Source organism: Salvia miltiorrhiza, chromosome 3 (assembly GCF_028751815.1).
Source record: "Salvia miltiorrhiza cultivar Shanhuang (shh) chromosome 3, IMPLAD_Smil_shh, whole genome shotgun sequence".
Lineage (NCBI taxonomy): Eukaryota > Viridiplantae > Streptophyta > Magnoliopsida > Lamiales > Lamiaceae > Salvia > Salvia miltiorrhiza.
Genome location: NC_080389.1, coordinates 15688271 through 15707872, shown reverse-complemented (window position 1 = coordinate 15707872; position 19602 = coordinate 15688271). Strand labels below are relative to the sequence as shown.

The following is a 19602-nucleotide window of genomic DNA, read 5'->3' as shown; positions in this document are numbered from 1 at the left end:
AAAACTGGCAACACAGGGATATGTCTGATGCTGTGTTGTTGATGTTGAAAAGCATGCTCCCTGATTTTTTTCTGGTGAGATCTACCCTAATCTTCATTTACAACTACTGGTGCTTCTAGATCTCGTGTGGGATTTGGTTTGGTTTAGGAAGTTGCATGTGGGATTTTGCAGTGTTAGTCATATGTGGTATGTGTGGTCCATTGATCTGAAATGATGATTGATGCTCAACTTTATATGTCCCTACTTGGTTTGGTCCAATGATCTATGATTAAATGGCATTATTTTGACTATGAGTGCATCCTGATTCTTACTTGTTCCCCTGTTCTTACTGGCTTGTGTGGTCCAGTTGTTCTAGTTTATGTTTTGGGTGTGTGGTGTTGTTTATGTGTGACTGTTGGTTAGGTGTGGTTGAATTGGTGTTATGTGTGGCTGCTGTTGTTTGATTTGGTGTTATTGGTTTGGTTGCTGAAACTGATGGTGTTGGGTGGCTGCTGTTGTTTGATTTGGTGTTATTGGTTTATGCAGACTGCAATCACAACATCAAAGCATTATAGCATCACATTATAGCATTATAACATCCACATCATTTTAGCATCATTTACAAAATAGAAACCTTTCTACTGCAGTCTTGGAATATGCAGACTGCAATCACAACATTCATTTACAAAAAAAAACCTTTCATCACAGGTTTTATCTACAAAAAAGTTGTGCATCATTTACAAAAAACATCCACCTTGCACTCCCATATCACATAACTTCAGTTGATTGAATTTGAAGTTGATGCACCATCAACTCAACCTCATCTGTGCAACCTGCATTAACTCCCAAATTCTGCATTAGTGTATCACTAATTGACAAAGCTCCATTGTCAATTAGGTAGGATATGCACTCCCTTACAAGTTCACTTGGAACTTGGAGATTCAAGGGCAGCATATCCTGCCTAATCAAAGCATCATTCCCTAAATGAGGGATCTTATAGCTATTCCTCCCCTTCACTTTCAGAATTTCCACCATACAACTTTGCAAGCTTAAGAAAACTTTATTTAAAGTTGTTGGGCTTAACTCATTGAATGAATTAATCACTGCATTCACTAGGCCATCCACATTTGTAGACACTGATTCAGTTTGGAGGCTTTGTATTGCCCTAAACCACCCCAAATCATTAATGTTTGTGTCTGGGGAGTTTGGTGGTTGATGCACCAAGTGAATATCAAAGCCATCAGCTGAAGCAACAGCCCTGAAATCAGGGTCTGAGTCTTGAATGTGAGGCCTTGCATTATCTTGCTGAATAAAGATGGTTTTGCTTGCATTGGCTGGCCACTTAGCTTTAATAGCAGGAATTATCTGTGTTTTTCCATAAAAAAAACAATGAAACTAACTCAGCATTCATTCTTACATACCCACTGCATTACACCTTACAAAGCTGCTGCTATGCATAGAAACAGTCATATATACACAGTGCATTGCATGTCTCAAATCATCTAAGCATACATAGAAATAAATTGAACTTGGAACATGCTATTGTTACATTTAGGGCATATCTCATTCACCCTATATACCTGGTATATCAGGCAGTCTTTCACCACTTGTTTGGTGATGCTTTGAATTGGCTTCCACTCCATAGTGCCTGCAGCCCTGTTCTTACTGTTCCTTTTTGCTGGAACAAGTTCAGTGAATGGAAAAATTCCAATTTTTCCATCAAACAAGCACTCACCATTAGCCCCAAACACTGGCCTACATACAGCACACATGAACATCACCTTGGTGATGAACTTCTTGTTCTTGCATGTCCTATGAGGTTCTACGAGTTAAGTAGAACCTTTGTGCACTTTTTGTGATGTAGAACCATTTCTCATCAATGTGGACTGTGTTGTGCATGCTTTTAAATGTCAAACTCCTCATAATCCTATCATATTCTAGAGCTTCTAAGGAAAACCGTAGCCTAAGCAACTTGTTTGGAGCTGTGAGATCAGGTTTAATTGCATTCGAATGAGCCCTGATCAGTCCAGTTTTTGCCCATCTACCCACTGTGCTTTTACTGCATTTAACCCCACATGCAAGCTTTCTAATTGTTGATCTTTTTGACAAATCTAGGCTAGCAATTAACTGTAAATCCAGAGCTACAAGTTTTCTCCTTGGTCTCATTATTTTCTTACTCACCGAACTCATTACCTCACCATTTGCTCTTCGTTCTTTTGCAGCTGCCCAAGTACGACTGATCGTCCGCCGGCAGCAGCTCCATCTCTGAACAACAGCAGTGATCTTCCCTCGAGATGGCTTTCCATTTTTGCTTCCTTCAAGCAGAAACTCGATGATGGCAGCCCTCTCAAAGGAAGAAAGATCCTTCCTTCTAGCCATGTGGAGCAAAGTGTGGTGTTTTGAGTGTTTTTTGTTTTTGGGAGTTTAGTTTAGTGATAGTGTTGGCTGCCCTATTTATAAAGGGCATAGCAATCTGAAACAATTTGAAAATTGTGGGAAATTTGAATGTTGGCCAATTTTTAATGCTAAAGCTTCTTTTTTTTCAACTGCCGCCACTTTTTTTGTCCATTGCATTGTGTTTCAATTCATTGCATTGTGTTTCAATTTTTTTAAGTTAATGCATTCCAGTTTAGTTAGGCAGATTTTCGAAGGAAATTGTCAACTTATGTCCATTAATTTTTAATTTAGGCAGGTAAAAATTTCATTAAACAAGCATAAAATTAATATAAATAAAATTACAGATTATATAAAAATAAATTAAAAAAATTAAGACGGATCCCGCTATTCAAGTCCCATTTCTTTTCGGCACGGAGATTAAGGAGAAGCAAATTAGATGATTTAAGAGTGTGGTCCACATGATTTAGTTTGTGTTTAAGGAATAACTAATTATTTCTAATTTATTATTATTAAAAGACTTAATTTTTTAATTTATTTTTATATAATCTGTAATTTTATTTATATTAATTTTATGCTTGTTTAATGAAATTTTTACCTGCCTAAATTAAAAATTAATGGACATAAGTTGACAATTTCCTTCGAAAATCTGCCTAACTAAACTGGAATGCATTAACTTAAAAAAATTGAAACACAATGCAATGGACAAAAAAAGTGGCGGCAGTTGAAAAAAAAGAAGCTTTAGCATTAAAAATTGGCCAACATTCAAATTTCCCACAATTTTCAAATTGTTTCAGATTGCTATGCCCTTTATAAATAGGGCAGCCAACACTATCACTAAACTAAACTCCCAAAAACAAAAAACACTCAAAACACCACACTTTGCTCCACATGGCTAGAAGGAAGGATCTTTCTTCCTTTGAGAGGGCTGCCATCATCGAGTTTCTGCTTGAAGGAAGCAAAAATGGAAAGCCATCTCGAGGGAAGATCACTGCTGCTGTTCAGAGATGGAGCTGCTGCCGGCGGACGATCAGTCGTACTTGGGCAGCTGCAAAAGAACGAAGAGCAAATGGTGAGGTAATGAGTTCGGTGAGTAAGAAAATAATGAGACCAAGGAGAAAACTTGTAGCTCTGGATTTACAGTTAATTGCTAGCCTAGATTTGTCAAAAAGATCAACAATTAGAAAGCTTGCATGTGGGGTTAAATGCAGTAAAAGCACAGTGGGTAGATGGGCAAAAACTGGACTGATCAGGGCTCATTCGAATGCAATTAAACCTGATCTCACAGCTCCAAACAAGTTGCTTAGGCTACGGTTTTCCTTAGAAGCTCTAGAATATGATAGGATTATGAGGAGTTTGACATTTAAAAGCATGCACAACACAGTCCACATTGATGAGAAATGGTTCTACATCACAAAAAGTGCACAAAGGTTCTACTTAACTCGTAGAACCTCATAGGACATGCAAGAACAAGAAGTTCATCACCAAGGTGATGTTCATGTGTGCTGTATGTAGGCCAGTGTTTGGGGCTAATGGTGAGTGCTTGTTTGATGGAAAAATTGGAATTTTTCCATTCACTGAACTTGTTCCAGCAAAAATGAACAGTAAGAACAGGGCTGCAGGCACTATGGAGTGGAAGCCAATTCAAAGCATCACCAAACAAGTGGTGAAAGACTGCCTGATATACCAGGTATATAGGGTGAATGAGATATGCCCTAAATGTAACAATAGCATGTTCCAAGTTCAATTTATTTCTATGTATGCTTAGATGATTTGAGACATGCAATGCACTGTGTATATATGACTGTTTCTATGCATAGCAGCAGCTTTGTAAGGTGTAATGCAGTGGGTATGTAAGAATGAATGCTGAGTTAGTTTCATTGTTTTTTTTATGGAAAAACACAGATAATTCCTGCTATTAAAGCTAAGTGGCCAGCCAATGCAAGCAAAACCATCTTTATTCAGCAAGATAATGCAAGGCCTCACATTCAAGACTCAGACCCTGATTTCAGGGCTGTTGCTTCAGCTGATGGCTTTGATATTCACTTGGTGCATCAACCACCAAACTCCCCAGACACAAACATTAATGATTTGGGGTGGTTTAGGGCAATACAAAGCCTCCAAACTGAATCAGTGTCTACAAATGTGGATGGCCTAGTGAATGCAGTGATTAATTCATTCAATGAGTTAAGCCCAACAACTTTAAATAAAGTTTTCTTAAGCTTGCAAAGTTGTATGGTGGAAATTCTGAAAGTGAAGGGGAGGAATAGCTATAAGATCCCTCATTTAGGGAATGATGCTTTGATTAGGCAGGATATGCTGCCCTTGAATCTCCAAGTTCCAAGTGAACTTGTAAGGGAGTGCATATCCTACCTAATTGACAATGGAGCTTTGTCAATTAGTGATACACTAATGCAGAATTTGGGAGTTAATGCAGGTTCCACAGATGAGGTTGAGTTGATGGTGCATCAACTTCAAATTCAATCAACTGAAGTTATGTGATATGGGAGTGCAAGGTGGATGTTTTTTGTAAATGATGCACAACTTTTTTGTAGATAAAACCTGTGATGAAAGGTTTTTTTTTGTAAATGAATGTTGTGATTGCAGTCTGCATATTCCAAGACTGCAGTAGAAAGGTTTCTATTTTGTAAATGATGCTAAAATGATGTGGATGTTATAATGCTATAATGTGATGCTATAATGCTTTGATGTTGTGATTGCAGTCTGCATAAACCAATAACACCAAATCAAACAACAGCAGCCACCCAACACCATCAGTTTCAGCAACCAAACCAATAACACCAAATCAAACAACAGCAGCCACACATAACACCAATTCAACCACACCTAACCAACAGTCACACATAAACAACACCACACACCCAAAACATAAACTAGAACAACTGGACCACACAAGCCAGTAAGAACAGGGGAACAAGTAAGAATCAGGATGCACTCATAGTCAAAATAATGCCATTTAATCATAGATCATTGGACCAAACCAAGTAGGGACATATAAAGTTGAGCATCAATCATCATTTCAGACCAATGGACCAAACATACCACATATGACTAACACTGCAAAATCCCACATGCAACTTCCTAAACCAAACCAAATCCCACACGAGATCTAGAAACACCAGTAGTTGTAAATGAAGATTAGGGTAGATCTCACCAGAAAAAAATCAGGGAGCATGCTTTTCAACATCAACAACACAGCATCAGACATATCCCTGTGTTGCCAGTTTTCCTCACACAGAAAAAAAGAATCAGGGTAAGAAATAGGGTTTCCAGATGAAACCGATACGTCACCGGTGGAAGAACTAGGTGTAGACGAAATCATTTTACCTTCATGGATCTCAGCCCGGCGACGCCAACCTTTGCATCCATCTTCAATCACCAACAATTGGATCCAAGTCTCCAACTCAACCATCCATGCGAAATCGGACTTCTCTGCATTTGATTTCGGCATAGAATCGGTGGAATCCCTCAGAACAATCGAATTTCGACCAAAGGCGACGAAATAGAAAGCGAGAGAGAGAGAGAGAGCTTCAGATTTTTACGGAGTAAAATCACAGGGATTCAGATGGGTGAGACAAATTGAAGGTGAGAGACGAATGCAGAGGAGCGGCGGCTGAAACCCAAGAAAGTCGACGACGGAGCGTCGGAGAATCGGAGAGGCAGAGCGCCGATCGCGATTCGAGAGAGAGAGAGAGTAGTTTTAGGGTTTCGGACTTGCGGCGGACTCAAATGGAGAAAAATTGGGAGAAAATTAAATGGTGGGTTGGAGTCCGGTAGGTAGCAGTTGAAATTAGTGAGTTAATTAGTGATCAACATCCCCTTATTATTTCCTTTTTAGGAAACGGGACATTATCGGTGGGACAACCCAAAAAGGAAAATGGGACTTGAATAGCGGGACGGAGGGAGTATGTGATAAATGCAAACTAATATCCGCAATATATTTTTTGTCTACCGATAATTATATTCACTTCAAATTATAATATATATATATATATATATATATATATATATATAGGAATGAGATCATGTAGTATCCAATGCTTATAATAGATCCGTAGGTCCAAATCTTGACCACACATTTATGACATGTGACGCATCAAGATGGTGACACGTGGCAAGGAACTTCCAAGCATTCCAAGGCAAAATCTGGAGGGGTAAAATTAGAATGTAACTTTCGAATTTAATAATTGAAAAAAATATAATTTTTTAGATTTTTTCAAAATAGATATATTTTAGATGCATAAAGTCTCACACGAAAATGCATAAAGTTTTCACAAGACATGCATAACTTTGAACAGAAAAATGCATTTGATTTTTACAGTTTTGGTATTTTCACCACCCCACCCCATACCACCCCCCAATCCACCCCACACCACCCCCCAACCCTCCCCATTACCACCCCCCGAAAATAAGCATGTTTCACATGCATATAAAATCAAACAAAAATGCATAAAATTTTCACATAAAAATGCATTAAATTATACAAAAAATGCATTTCATTTTAATAAATCTGGTAGTTTCACCACCCCACCCCCACCCCACCCACCCCCCAAATTTATTTATTTTTTTTCAAAAATTGATTTTCTGATTGATGACCGACCCCCACCCACACCCCCTCCCCCCAATTTTTTTTTTCAAAAACTGATTTTCTGATTGCTGACCCTGTAATACCCTGAATTTTTCTTAATATGATTTTAGAAGAATTATTGAGTTTAGAATTAAGTTGATTCGCACTCCGGAGAAAAATATTTTATTTCCAACAAAGGATTTATTGAAAGCTTTAAAGTAAAATTTATATTATGATTTGCATATTGATTTATGTAATTGTGTTAAGTAGATGTAATATATATATATATATATATATATATATATATATATATATATATATATATATATATATATATATTTGATTAATTGCAATTGGGATTAATCATTTGAATTAGCATATTGATCCATTTTGAATTTTTGACATGCATCCATTTAAAAACCCAGCCCGTTAAAATCCAACAGCTATTTGGCCCATTTCATAATTTCCTCCTCTCCAAGCAAGCTACAGTAGTTAGATACCTTGATTTTTTTTATGTATAAATTTTTATGAATGAGGCTCTTCCGCGTAGCCATTCTTTCCTATATACTCCCTCCGTCCACTAATTGTTGGCTTACTTTCCTTTTTGGTCCGTCCACCAATTTATGTCCTATCCATTTATAGTAAGTCTTTATAATTTTTTAATTGGTGGGTCCCAATAAACAATACATTTTTTCTCCACTCAACTAATAAACAATACACTTTGTGGGTCCCTTTCTCCACTCAACTAATAAACAATATATTTTATGGGTCCCTTTCTCCACTCACTACACTTTTTCTTAAAATCCGTGTTTTGCCTCCTAGGCCAACAATTAGTGGACGGAGGGAGTATAATTGTCAACTCATTTGCTGAAAGCTCAACCTCAAATCATTCTCATTTCACTTCTAATATTCTTGTGCAGACACAACATCCCCACACAATCTCCATAAATCTCCATAAATAAAAGCTCAATCATCAACTCATCTCCATCCTCTAAACGAAGCCATACACAGACATGACAAATCAATAATCACAATTCAGACTTCTGCAAATTAGCATCAAAATCCCATCATAGCAGAATTTCTGCAGAATTCCAGACTTGGAACCCAATTCCTACGGACACAGATAGTAGAAACCTTCTTAAGATTTGCTCTCTTCACCACTGTTACAGAATCAAGAAGCCACTTTTCGCATAACCAAATGTCACCAACACAACAACATCAACATATCACTATTATCTTTGCTACAACTATAGAGATACATCATCTTGCATAATATGTTTGTTTTCTGCATTTCTAATAATGTTATTAAAGAACTGAAAAACACAAACTTGGGGCTGATGTGTGTGTGCGTGAGTCTTGGGGGTGGTCCGACTGGGGGAACGGAGGAGGAAGGCCGTAGGCGGCATAAGGAGGAAGGGGAGGATCCGGCGACGGCGGTGGTGGCCTGAGGCTCCTACTGGCCGTCTGCTAGAAATAGGGAGAGAAAGAGGAGGTGGCGATGGCGTCGGCCGCAGCTGCTGTTGTCGCCGATAGTCGCTGATGGCGACGACTTCGCCGGATGAAGGAGGCGGTGGATGGGTAGGCGGGAGCTTAGGGCTTTTAACGATTTTGGGGATTTAGGATTTCTGCTTTTGGGGGTTCGGTGAGTTGAGGGAGGAGGGAGAAAGACAGAGAGAGATGAGGGCGGCGGTGGTACGCCAGCGAATTTTTAGGCGGCGGCGGCGGCGTAAGATAAAAGAATGTGATTTTAAGATAAAAAAAATTACGTAAAAATGGGACAAATGAAATACACGAACAATATGTAATATCTCTAATCTCTAGTCATTTTTTAATATATGGAATTTTATCAAACGAAAACTTGTATGAAAATGATATTTCCATTCTCCCACTTAACAAGGAAACCAATCATAATCATGCTATAATTAAGTCAAATATAATTTTGCTAATTAATTAATTGACCAAATAAAATTATATTTTTTATTGTCAAATTAAATTTTACCGATTTTAATTTTCAAGTAGTATTGTTTGTACCGAAATTTGAAGACCAAATAAATAGTTTTATTTTTGTTAATTTTAACTTGACCAATTATGAATTTAGTGTTTCTTTTTAATAAAATACTATAAAAGAATGCATATAAAAAATTATTTTACTTCTTTTCAAAAGAGAGAATCATGCTATGTAATATCTCCATGTCCTAATTATTTTTTATATGAAATTTGAAATGAAAACTTATATAAAAATTATATTTCTATTATCTCATTTACCAAGAAAATCAGGCATAATCATGCTACAGTTATCTTAAATATTCAACATTTTTTCTTTTTGTGTGTTGATTAAAACTTATAAATAATTCAACTCATTTTAAATATCACACTCTGACAGCAAAAAATAATTCACTTTTACTTTTAAATATGTTTTTTCTTGATTGTAATTATCAGTCCTTACTTTGCTATGTTTATCTGCAATCTCATTCCTATAATTAGGGGGACCGGAAATCAAGAGAAAGATATACGAGAGATAAATTTTTTAAATATAATCATTAGATATGGCATAATAAATATTAATTACTATGAATTACTAAACACAAATTATAATAATGAAATTTTTATTATTAATTAAGTTGTTAGAATTTTCGTTCGCTAGGGAGTTGGTCATAGGAGATGATTGAATATAATTTCACATGTGATAAAGCTCTCTAAAACTTTTAGACGAGATAATGCAAAAAACTCAATTTTCATTTTTCGAGATGATCACTAGAACTCAATTATGGTCTTTCAAACTCTAGATCGATGAGATGATGCTCGCAAGTTAGTTATGGTTTTTCAAGTTCATTCAAGATAATGCTAGCTCAAAATTCAATTATCGTCTTTCAAGTTTCAAATAAAATGATATCTTTCGAGCTCCATGACCTTCGCCACCATGGTATTGGATGAGGGTGTCGTCTTCTTCACCATCGCCGCACACACCGATCCCTCAGTATCTCTGATAATAGCTCCCACTCCAAACACATTAGCTCCCTCGTCATAAAGAACGTCGACATCAACCCGATAAGTGTTCCGCTTCTCTCCTAGCTCCATCCCCATCGTCGTGTTCACAGCGATCATCGGTTTGGCCCTCTAAAATTTTCCCAAAACACAGCACACTCAGTCTCGGATACTTCTATCTGCTCCTCCTGTGCGGCTGTGCCTCATGCTCCTCCTGTGAAAGAAATTTCTTTATCACAACATCTTCCTCACCTCATGACAAATATTCTATTCCCATCTCAGCTGTCTCCAAAAAAGGCTCAGAATTTTATATAAGCTGGTATCAAAGTCACAAGGTTCTTGAGGAATTATCCTTCTTTCTTTGAAGAGTTTAAAGGTCCTTGTTGTAACACCCCAAATATTTAGATTTATTATATAAGTTTGATTATTAGTACTTTCTTGTATAACTTATTATTTTTTTAGATAATTACATGATCCATACAGATATGCATCATTAATTTTATCTAGATTATTATTATTATTATTATTATTATTATTATTATTATTATTATTATTATTATTATTATTATTATTATTATTATTATTATTATTATTAATAATTCGATTCCTATTAGAACTAGAACTCTTTTTTATCATCTTTATTCCTTATTTTATTAGAAGATATATATAGAATAAATTTTTGTATTTATCAAAACTCTTTCAAAGACTTGTATAAATAGAGGTATAATATCAACTCTAAAAAAAAGACACACACACGCAAGAATTTTCGGCAGAAGCAATTTTTTTCTTTGAAGTTCTTTTCCACTAATCTGTCGCTTGATTCAGGTGCGGGCTATTTAAAATTTTCATCTCGGAATTTGTTGACTTTATTGTCTACGACATTAAGGTGAGGGATTATATGCTTGTTGTTATATTCATGTATGTTTGAATGTGCTTTTAGTTCATATTTGATTATGCTTGCTCAGCTACATGTCTAGATACATGCTCAGAATATCATGTTCAAGTACATGATCAGAAACGCATAATATCATGTTCAAGTACATGATCAGAAATTCAGAATATCATGTTCAAGTACATGATCAGAAACACTTAGAATTCAGAATGTGTATGACAATGTGAATTATTTGCATGTTTATGCATACGTGAATATTTGCATGGTTTCTCACTGAGTATATTTTCAATATGCTCACCCCTTATCTTTTCAGTTTTGCAGTTCTGGAGTCGAGGTGGCCATGGAAGTGGAGAATGACTAGAGATAGGGGATTTAGATTGAACTTTTAGTTGAATTTGTTAAGTTTTAGTTTATCGTTTTATTTTTTATTTTTATTTCATGTTACTACTTTAGTTTTGGCAAGTAAATTTTAAATTGGGTTACACTTTTATAATTCAAGAAATTTTATTTTAACTATTAGTTCTTCAAAGTTTTTAAATTGAAAAGTTTATGAAAATTGGGGTGTTACATAGTGGTATCAGAGCGGGTCTACTTTCCTGTAGACTCGTGTTGAAAAAAAAAATCTTTTAAGAGATTAAATAAGCCTAGTCATTCGAAACTCATGCGCTGCATCGGCTCCAAGGTATGTGTTCTAATTGTTCAGGTACATGTTTGGCCGTTATGATGTTTTACATGATATTTTTTTTATGATGCTTTTATGTTGTAGTCCTACTAGATCCGTTAGACATAGTTAGAATTGTGAAATTGTTTAGATGACACGAATGAAGCATGACTAGAAATTTCGAGGACGAAATTATTTTTAAGTGGGATAGGTTGTAACACCCCAAATATTTAGATTTATTATATAAGTTTGATTATTAGTATTTTCTTGTATAACTTATTATTTTTTAGATAATTACATGATCCATATAGATATGCATCATTAATTTTATCTAGATTATTATTATTATTATTATTATTATTATTATTATTATTATTATTATTATTATTATTATTATTATTATTATTATTATTATTATTAATTCGATTCCTATTAGAACTAGAACTCTTTTTTATAATCTTTATTCCTTATTTTATTAGAAGATATATATAGAATAAATTTTTGTATTTATCAAAACTCTTTCAAAGACTTGTATAAATAGCGGTATAATATCAACTCTAAAAAAAAGACACACACACGCAAGAATTTTCGGCAGAAGCGATTTTTTTCTTTGAAGTTCTTTTCCACTAATCTGTCGCTTGATTCAGGTGCGGGGCATTTAAGATTTTCATCTCGGAATTTGTTGACTTTATTGTCTACGACATTAAGGTGAGGGATTATATGCTTGTTGTTATATTCATGTATGTTTGAATGTGCTTTTAGTTCATATTTGATTATGCTTGCTCAGCTACATGTCTAGATACATGCTCAGAATATCATGTTCAAGTACATGATCAGAAACGCATAATATCATGTTCAAGTACATGATCAGAAAAGCAGAATATCATGTTCAAGTACATTATCAGAAACGCATAATATCATGTTCAAGTACATGATCAGAAATTCAGAATATCATGTTCAAGTACATGATCAGAAACATTCAGAATTCAGAATGTGTATGACAATGTGAATTATTTGCATGTTTATGCGTACGTGAATATTTGCATGGTTTCTCACTGAGTATATTTTCAATATGCTCACCCCTTATCTTTTCAGTTTTGCAGTTCTAGAGTCGAGGTGGCCATGGAAGTGGAGAATGACTAGAGATAGGGGATTTAGATTGAACTTTTAGTTGAATTTGTAAAGTTTTAGTTTATCGTTTTATTTTTTATTTTTATTTCATGTTACTACTTTAGTTTTGGCAAGTAAATTTTAAATTGGGTTACACTTTTATAATTCAAGAAATTTTATTTTAACTATTAGTTCTTCAAAGTTTTTAAATTGAAAAGTTTATGAAAATTGGGGTGTTACATAGTGGTATCAGAGCGGGTCTACTTTCCTGTAGACTCGTGCTTAAAAAAAAATCTTTTAAGAGATTAAACAAGCCTAGTCATTCGAAACTCATGCGCTGCATCGACTCCAAGGTATGTGTTCTAATTGTTCAGGTACATGTTTGGCCGTTATGATGTTTTACATGATATTTTTTTATGATGCTTTTATGTTGTAGTCCTACTAGATCCGTTAGACATAGTTAGAATTGTGAAATTGTTTAGCTCATGACGGCTCGTGTTTGGCTCGACAATTTTTTGCGAATTGTTACTTGAGCTCGGCTCGTGTTATTCGAGCTCGGGCTCGATTGAGAACTATTTTTATCTATTATTATATTTTTATTTTTATTTATTTTAATTTTTCAATATATTATACAATACTAAAAATATATATGGATATTTTTATCTTATACATAAGTTATACTCTCTCCGTCCCTTTTCAAATGTCTCATTACTTTTGGGCTCGGAGATTATAATGTGCAATTAATAGATAAAATGGGTTGGTGGAAATTATTTAAATGTTAGGTATAGAGAGAGAATATGTTGCCAAAAGAGGAATGATACATTTATAATGGGACGGAAGTAATATATATTGCTACAGTTTGTAACTAAGTAGAATAAAAAGCAAATGACCACATCAAAATTCAATCTCATAAGCAGCCTCAAAAATCTTAGAAAAATAGAACAAACAACACAAATTGATCCAAAAAGTGGTTTTGAAAATGTTGGCACAGCATAAAAGGAACATGAAACTAATCTCTCTATATTTAATCTTCATCCTCGCCTTCTTGCTCAGCAATGTTGAAGTAGCGCAATTCATACACGTTCCTTTCTTTGTTGGAAGAAATCACACGAAGCCAATCTCTCACATTATGCTTCTTCAAGTATTTCTTTGTCAAATACTTCAAATACCTTTTGGAGAAAGTGGAATCCGCGGTGACGGTGATCTTGTTCTTGTCGCGGCTGACGGTAACGAAATCGCCGAGAGCACCAGCTTTGCCGCCGACCTTTATTCTTTCCTGCAAAAACTTCTCTAGCGAAGCGATCTCCATGATCTTATCCTCCACCGGCTTCGAGCAATCGATCACGAAGCTAACCCCCTTCTTCTTCCCGCCCTTTGCCGCCGCAGCCGCCGTGCCTTTGCTCATCTTCGCGAAGTTTTTTTTTTCGTAGCTGTGGAATGGAACGGCAGAGTGCGTGAACTGTGTGTAGAGCATAATGGGACGGAAGTAATATATATGCATCTTATATCAAAATTATAACAATAAATTGTTAATTTTTATGATTTCCATTTTAATATATATGAAAATATATCATTAAATTCATTGTTGATGATTAAGTATTTGATGATATTTCTTGATGATTGATTAAAAAAATAAATATACAATTATAAAAATTTAGAGAATAAGTTTTGAAAATTAAATAGTAAAATAAATACACTAATTGATAATATATAAAAATTATTTACATGAACATATTTGCGAGTTTATTCTCGAGCTTATTCACGAATTGTTAGGTCCTGAGGGTCTCGAATAGGTGTATGGGGGGGGGGGAAATACACCTATGGGCTATTTTTCTTTTTCCTCAAACAAAGGGATCTTAGATAGAGATCAAAACGAAATTTTGCACGCAAACAGTGACGCCTGTTAACTGAAAACAGTTTTGGCCAAACAGGGTTGACGACTGATACTGAAAACTCTTTAGTAAGGAGTTATCAGTTAAGTTACTGGAACTTAACTGATGCACTTATGGGCTTCAGTCGACTTTGCTAAAACAGAGATGATAACACTCTTCCTGACTATCAAAAGATAGATCAGTCAGACTGATATCATACGCAGCGGAAATTAAACTTTGTTTCGCAATAGCCTCGGTTGAGCACACGTTGTTGGTCTTAGGTTTCTCTTTGCAGTTAATCAGTATTCAGTTTATCAATGAAACAACACAAGTAGGAAAGTAAAACTGAAAGCTGTAAACAACACAGAGACTTTTACGTGGTTCGGAAAAACCCTTTCCTACATCCACGGTCGGTTGATCAGACCAACAATCCACTCCGCAAGTGCTTAACAGGTGCACTGCAAATCAAACCGTGTGCTTGCCGGGTGCACACAACCGTACCACTGAAGAAAAACCCTTCTTCAGTACCCACACTTCACTCGTGTCGGATTTCTCTTGCATAGCACAACCCGCGCTAAGACTCTCAGAGTCAGAGTACCTTCCTGAACTCCGAATCACTCAAACACTCAAATCTTTCTGTCTGAAAGGAGGTTTGAACGGGTGCCAACTATACTGCAAAGAACAAGTTCTTTGGAGCAAGTGTGACCTTGGCTTCTGGGTAAACAGAGGTTTGCCTAAGGTCTAAGAGAATGTGTGTAATCAGCAGTGACTGATTTTGGCTTTGGAATTCTCTTCTTCGATTCAAGCTTTGGGGAGGTTAAGCTTTAGGCTGAGTAGCGATTTTGGCAGAGCTTTAGCTTATGTCGTTGAAGTGATCCTCGAGCGCTATTTGTAGGAGAACTCTTGAATAGATCCGTTGGCGTAGAACGTCCTCAAGATTTCTTCCGTTGGAGAGCAATTCGAATTTGGGCTGAGGCTTTAATCTTCGAGGTTCCTTGTCTGGTGGAAACGGCTCTCTTGAGGGACAGGAGATGTGACGTCTCTGATAAAGTAGCCACCAAATAGGAATGACCTCTGCAGAGATAAGATCCTGAGATCTCTGCATTTAATGCGGCTGTACTTTTGTGAGTACATGGCTTCCTTTGAACGTTGGAAGATCAGTCCGAAGAAGAATGTTTAACTGATACTTGACTTTAGTATCAGTCTGCTGAGTCCACGTGGCACGCATTAAGTAATCAGTTCCAAACTGATTCTTCAACTGATACTTCAGTTGGTATCTTCAATCTTCAGTCTTCAGTCCTTCGTTCTTCAGTCTTCAGAACCGCAAGCTAAACTAGAAACGAACTCTAACACTTGAGTTCAAAACTGTTCTAGTCTATTACAATTACGACCTATGAATTTTGGTATCATCAAAACAAGGATTAGGATATTCCACAAGGTTCCCAACAATTTCCCCCTTTTTGATGATGCCAAAACCATACAGCAGTTCTAGACAACAAAAAGACTGAACTCACAGCACAAGTTCTAAAACTGGTGTGAATACAATTCCCCCTTAACAAAAGAACCTAAAAACTTGTTCTTAGAGTTAAGAACGAAACAGTTCTAAAACAGAACAAGGAGAAGACAGAAAAACATAATCATAGCCTGGACAAAGAGTCATTGTCTTCAGGTTGAGATAAAAAAGAAGTTCTTTTCATTAATGAAAGACTGATAAGCCATCAGTCGAGGTACAGAGCAAGACTTACATTGGAGTAAAAAAGAAAAACAAAAACAACATGGGAAACCCATGGACTCCAGCAGTCTGCTTGGATGCGCCTTTGAACTTCTTGATCTTCATCTTCTGTCTTCGTGTCTTCATGTTCCTAAGCTTGTTCCACTCTCACTTGTTTTCCGTTGAGTTGAGGTCTTATCCTTTTGGCTAATCTTCCTCATGATCATCGGATGAAATCGGATAATCATTTTGCTTGATCGTCTTCAGTCTTTTGAGAATAAGTCTCTTAAGAACTTTCCCCCTTTTTGGCAACATAAAAAAGGTGGGATTTGACTTAAGGATGAAGCTAAGACCTACTACGTGGAAACAGAATCGCAGAATGGTCCAGAGAAAGATGTTGAGGGTAAGAGGTAGACGGAGAATGCGGAGGTTTAGAAAAAGAAGAAAGTGAAAGATGGAGAAGGGAGGAAAACAATGAGGGAAACGAAGAAAGGGGCAGGGATGGATTTGCATGGCTCTCGAGACTGGGAAGAAGAGAGCAGCAATCATGCAAACCCAAGGAGGTTGAGGAGAGGGTTGTTGGTGAAGAGATAGAAGCATAGGAAAAGAGGTGTGTGGGAAAGAAAAATCGAATCAGCGGCTATCGTGAGGATAGACACTGTCGATGTTGCGCCAGTTGACAACGAGCTCCTGCTCATTGTTGTTGCACCACATGGAAGCTTCACAAAAAGGTGATAAGCTCGCCTGAGAAACAGGTGAAGTCCGTCTTCTTGAGATAGGTACTTCAAGCCGTATGGTCTGGGCATGAGGATGGAAGACACTCGCTTCGCTGGTTACAAGTGAGGGAGCAAACTTTAACGTCGGAGAGACGTTGAGATCCAGTGGAAGGGTCCGGTGAAGACCAAGTATGTGAGCGTCATTCTCCTACTCCATGACTTTGCAGTCATAGATTTCTCCTTTAGTCGGAACGAAATTTTCTCTGCAACTTTGGAAAGATTGAAAGTTTTTCTCACAGTGAAGGCTGTGGAGAGTTGTTAGTTGATGCAGAAAAAGAGTGAAGACAACATGGTATAAATAGACAAAATTTGTACTAAGTAAGAAGATGAAATGTTTTTCGAAAATTGTGCCAAAAATGTTTTTGAAGAAAAATTCACGTCCGCCATCACTGTAGGGGACTGAAGTTTCAAAAAGGTGAGAGGTATCATTGCATTATGTCATGTCAATGAGGTTCTCAAGAAATTTTATCACAGAGGCAACAGGTTGTAAAGATTTTTAGAGAAGATTTTGACAAGTTCAATCAAAACAGATTTTCCCTTTTAAAACACTTGTCCTTCTCGGATATTCCAATTTCCAACAATCAGTTAAAGGTTTTAAAAGAAACTGATCAGTTAGAGAAAGATTTTGAATTAAAACTCAAGGCTCTTAACTGAAATAACTGATTTTTAAATAGTAAGCTTTTAGAAATACTTACTGATCGACTGATCATTGTAGCCAGTCGATACCACTTGATCCTGGTTGAATCATCAGGATGGCTTCTCTTCAGATGAGCGCTTGACTTCATTTGCTTTCCACGTCAGCGGTCGTAGAATAGCAGTTGGTTGACCACCAGTCAGCATGACTGTTTGAGAAAGTCTTCAAACACAACACTCTTCAGGGTTGATGAGGCCGATCCTTCCACACAGATCGTTGAACCTTTCTTCTGGAAGAGCTTTGGTCAGCAAGTCCGCTCTCTGAACAGCAGTTGGAATCCATTCCACAGAGATATTCTTCTTTTCAACGTGATCACGGATGAAGTGATGTCGAATAGCAATATGCTTGACTCTGGTGTGATGAACTGGATTCTGGGATATTGCAATAGCACTGGAGCTGTCGCAATAGATTGGGACTTCTTTTTCATCTATCCCATAGTCCTTCAACTGTTGGACTAACCACAGGATTTGTGAGCAGCAGCTTCCGGCAGCAACATATTCAGCTTCAGTTGTGGAGGTGGCGACTGAAGTCTGCTTCTTTGAAAACCAACAAATGAGCTTGTTGCCTAGGAATTGACAGGTTCCGAGGGTTGATTTGCGATCAATTTTGCATCCAGCAAAATCTGAGTCTGAATATCCGGTGAGCTTGAAGTCGTCATCTGCTGGGTACCACAATCCTAAGTTGGGTGTGCCTTTGAGATATCGCAGAATTAGCTCTGCTGCATCCAAGTGAGCTTCCTTTGGATCCGACTGATATCTTGCACATACCTCGACTGCAAATTATATGTCTGGTCTGCTCGCAGTCAACTACAACAATGATCCAATGATTTCTCTGTACTTCGTCGAAGAGACAGATTTTCCTTCTGAACCTGTATCAACTTTCCAGTTTGTGTTCATTGGGATCTTGACTGATTTCATGTGTTGAATACCGAACTTGGCTATCAGTTCCTTGGCATACTTGGACTGACTGATCAGTATTCCTTCGCTGGTCTGCTTGACTTGCAATCCTAGAAAGAAATTCATTTCTCCCATCATGGACATTTGGAACTTGTTGGTCATGATGTCAGCAAACTTTTTGCACATGCGTTCGGATTTGGATCCGAAAATTATGTCATCGACATAAATCTGAACAAGTAAGAGATCTTCTCCTTCTTTGAGAGTGAACAAAGTTATGTCCACAGATCCTTTCTTGAAACCTTGTTCAACAAGATACTCCGAGAGAGTATCATACTACGCTCTTGGAGCTTGCTTCAGGCCATAGAGCGCTTTCTTCAGCTTGTACACCTTTTCTGGTCCAGCAACCTCAAAGCCTGGAGGTTGTTCCACATAGACTTCATCGGTGAGCACTCCATTGAGAAATGCACACTTGACATCCATTTGGTGTACCTTGAAACCTTTGTGAGCTGCGAAGGCTAAGAAGAGTCTGACTGCTTCCAATCTGGCAACTGGAGCGAACGTTTCATTGTAGTCGATTCCTTCTTCTTGACTGTATCCTTTTGCTACAAGCCTTGCTTTGTTTCTCACAACGTTTCATTCTTCGTCTTTCTTATTTTTGAAAATCCATTTCAAACCAATCACCTTTGCATCGTCTGGTCGATCCACAAGCTCCCAAACTAAATTCCAGTTGAATTCATTGAGTTCTTCTTGCATTGCGATGACCCATTGAGTGGACTTCAGAGCTTCTTCAACATCCTTGGGCTCTGTAGATGATAAGAAACAGCTGAAAATCTTATCTTCGCTGATGCAGTTCTGATTGATGTCAAAGACGAGGTTGCACATTGATCTTCGAGTCTTGACGCCATCTGATGGTTCTCCAATGATGTTCTCCTTTGAGTGGAGTTCAAACCATCTTCGATACTTCTTGATCTCTTCTGGAGATGGTGGGGCTTCTTCAGTCATAATGGTTCTGAAGTGTTGAGCACCTTCTGGAGCAGGGAAGAGT

General features: G+C 37.0%; 3 protein-coding genes across 3 annotated transcripts; 1 reads left to right on the top strand and 2 right to left on the bottom strand.

Moving 5' to 3' along the window:
* Positions 1 to 747: 747 nt before the first annotated feature.
* LOC131018445 (uncharacterized) lies at positions 748 to 2358 on the bottom strand. Its single transcript, XM_057947167.1, has 3 exons — positions 1820 to 2358; positions 1560 to 1734; positions 748 to 1344 (listed from the first exon to the last, which is right to left on the bottom strand). Exons 1-3 carry the CDS (start codon positions 2356 to 2358, stop codon positions 748 to 750), a joined length of 1311 nt encoding a protein of 436 aa, XP_057803150.1.
* A 906-nt stretch (positions 2359 to 3264) lies between these two features.
* On the top strand, positions 3265 to 4875 carry LOC131018444 (uncharacterized). Its single transcript, XM_057947166.1, has 3 exons — positions 3265 to 3803; positions 3889 to 4063; positions 4279 to 4875. The coding sequence occupies exons 1-3, from the start codon at positions 3265 to 3267 to the stop codon at positions 4873 to 4875; spliced, it is 1311 nt and encodes a 436-aa protein (XP_057803149.1).
* An 8609-nt stretch (positions 4876 to 13484) lies between these two features.
* Positions 13485 to 14076, bottom strand: LOC131017834 (60S ribosomal protein L22-2-like). Its single transcript, XM_057946574.1, has one exon. It carries the CDS (start codon positions 14012 to 14014, stop codon positions 13634 to 13636), a length of 381 nt encoding a protein of 126 aa, XP_057802557.1. The 5' UTR covers positions 14015 to 14076; the 3' UTR covers positions 13485 to 13633.
* Positions 14077 to 19602: the final 5526 nt, after the last annotated feature.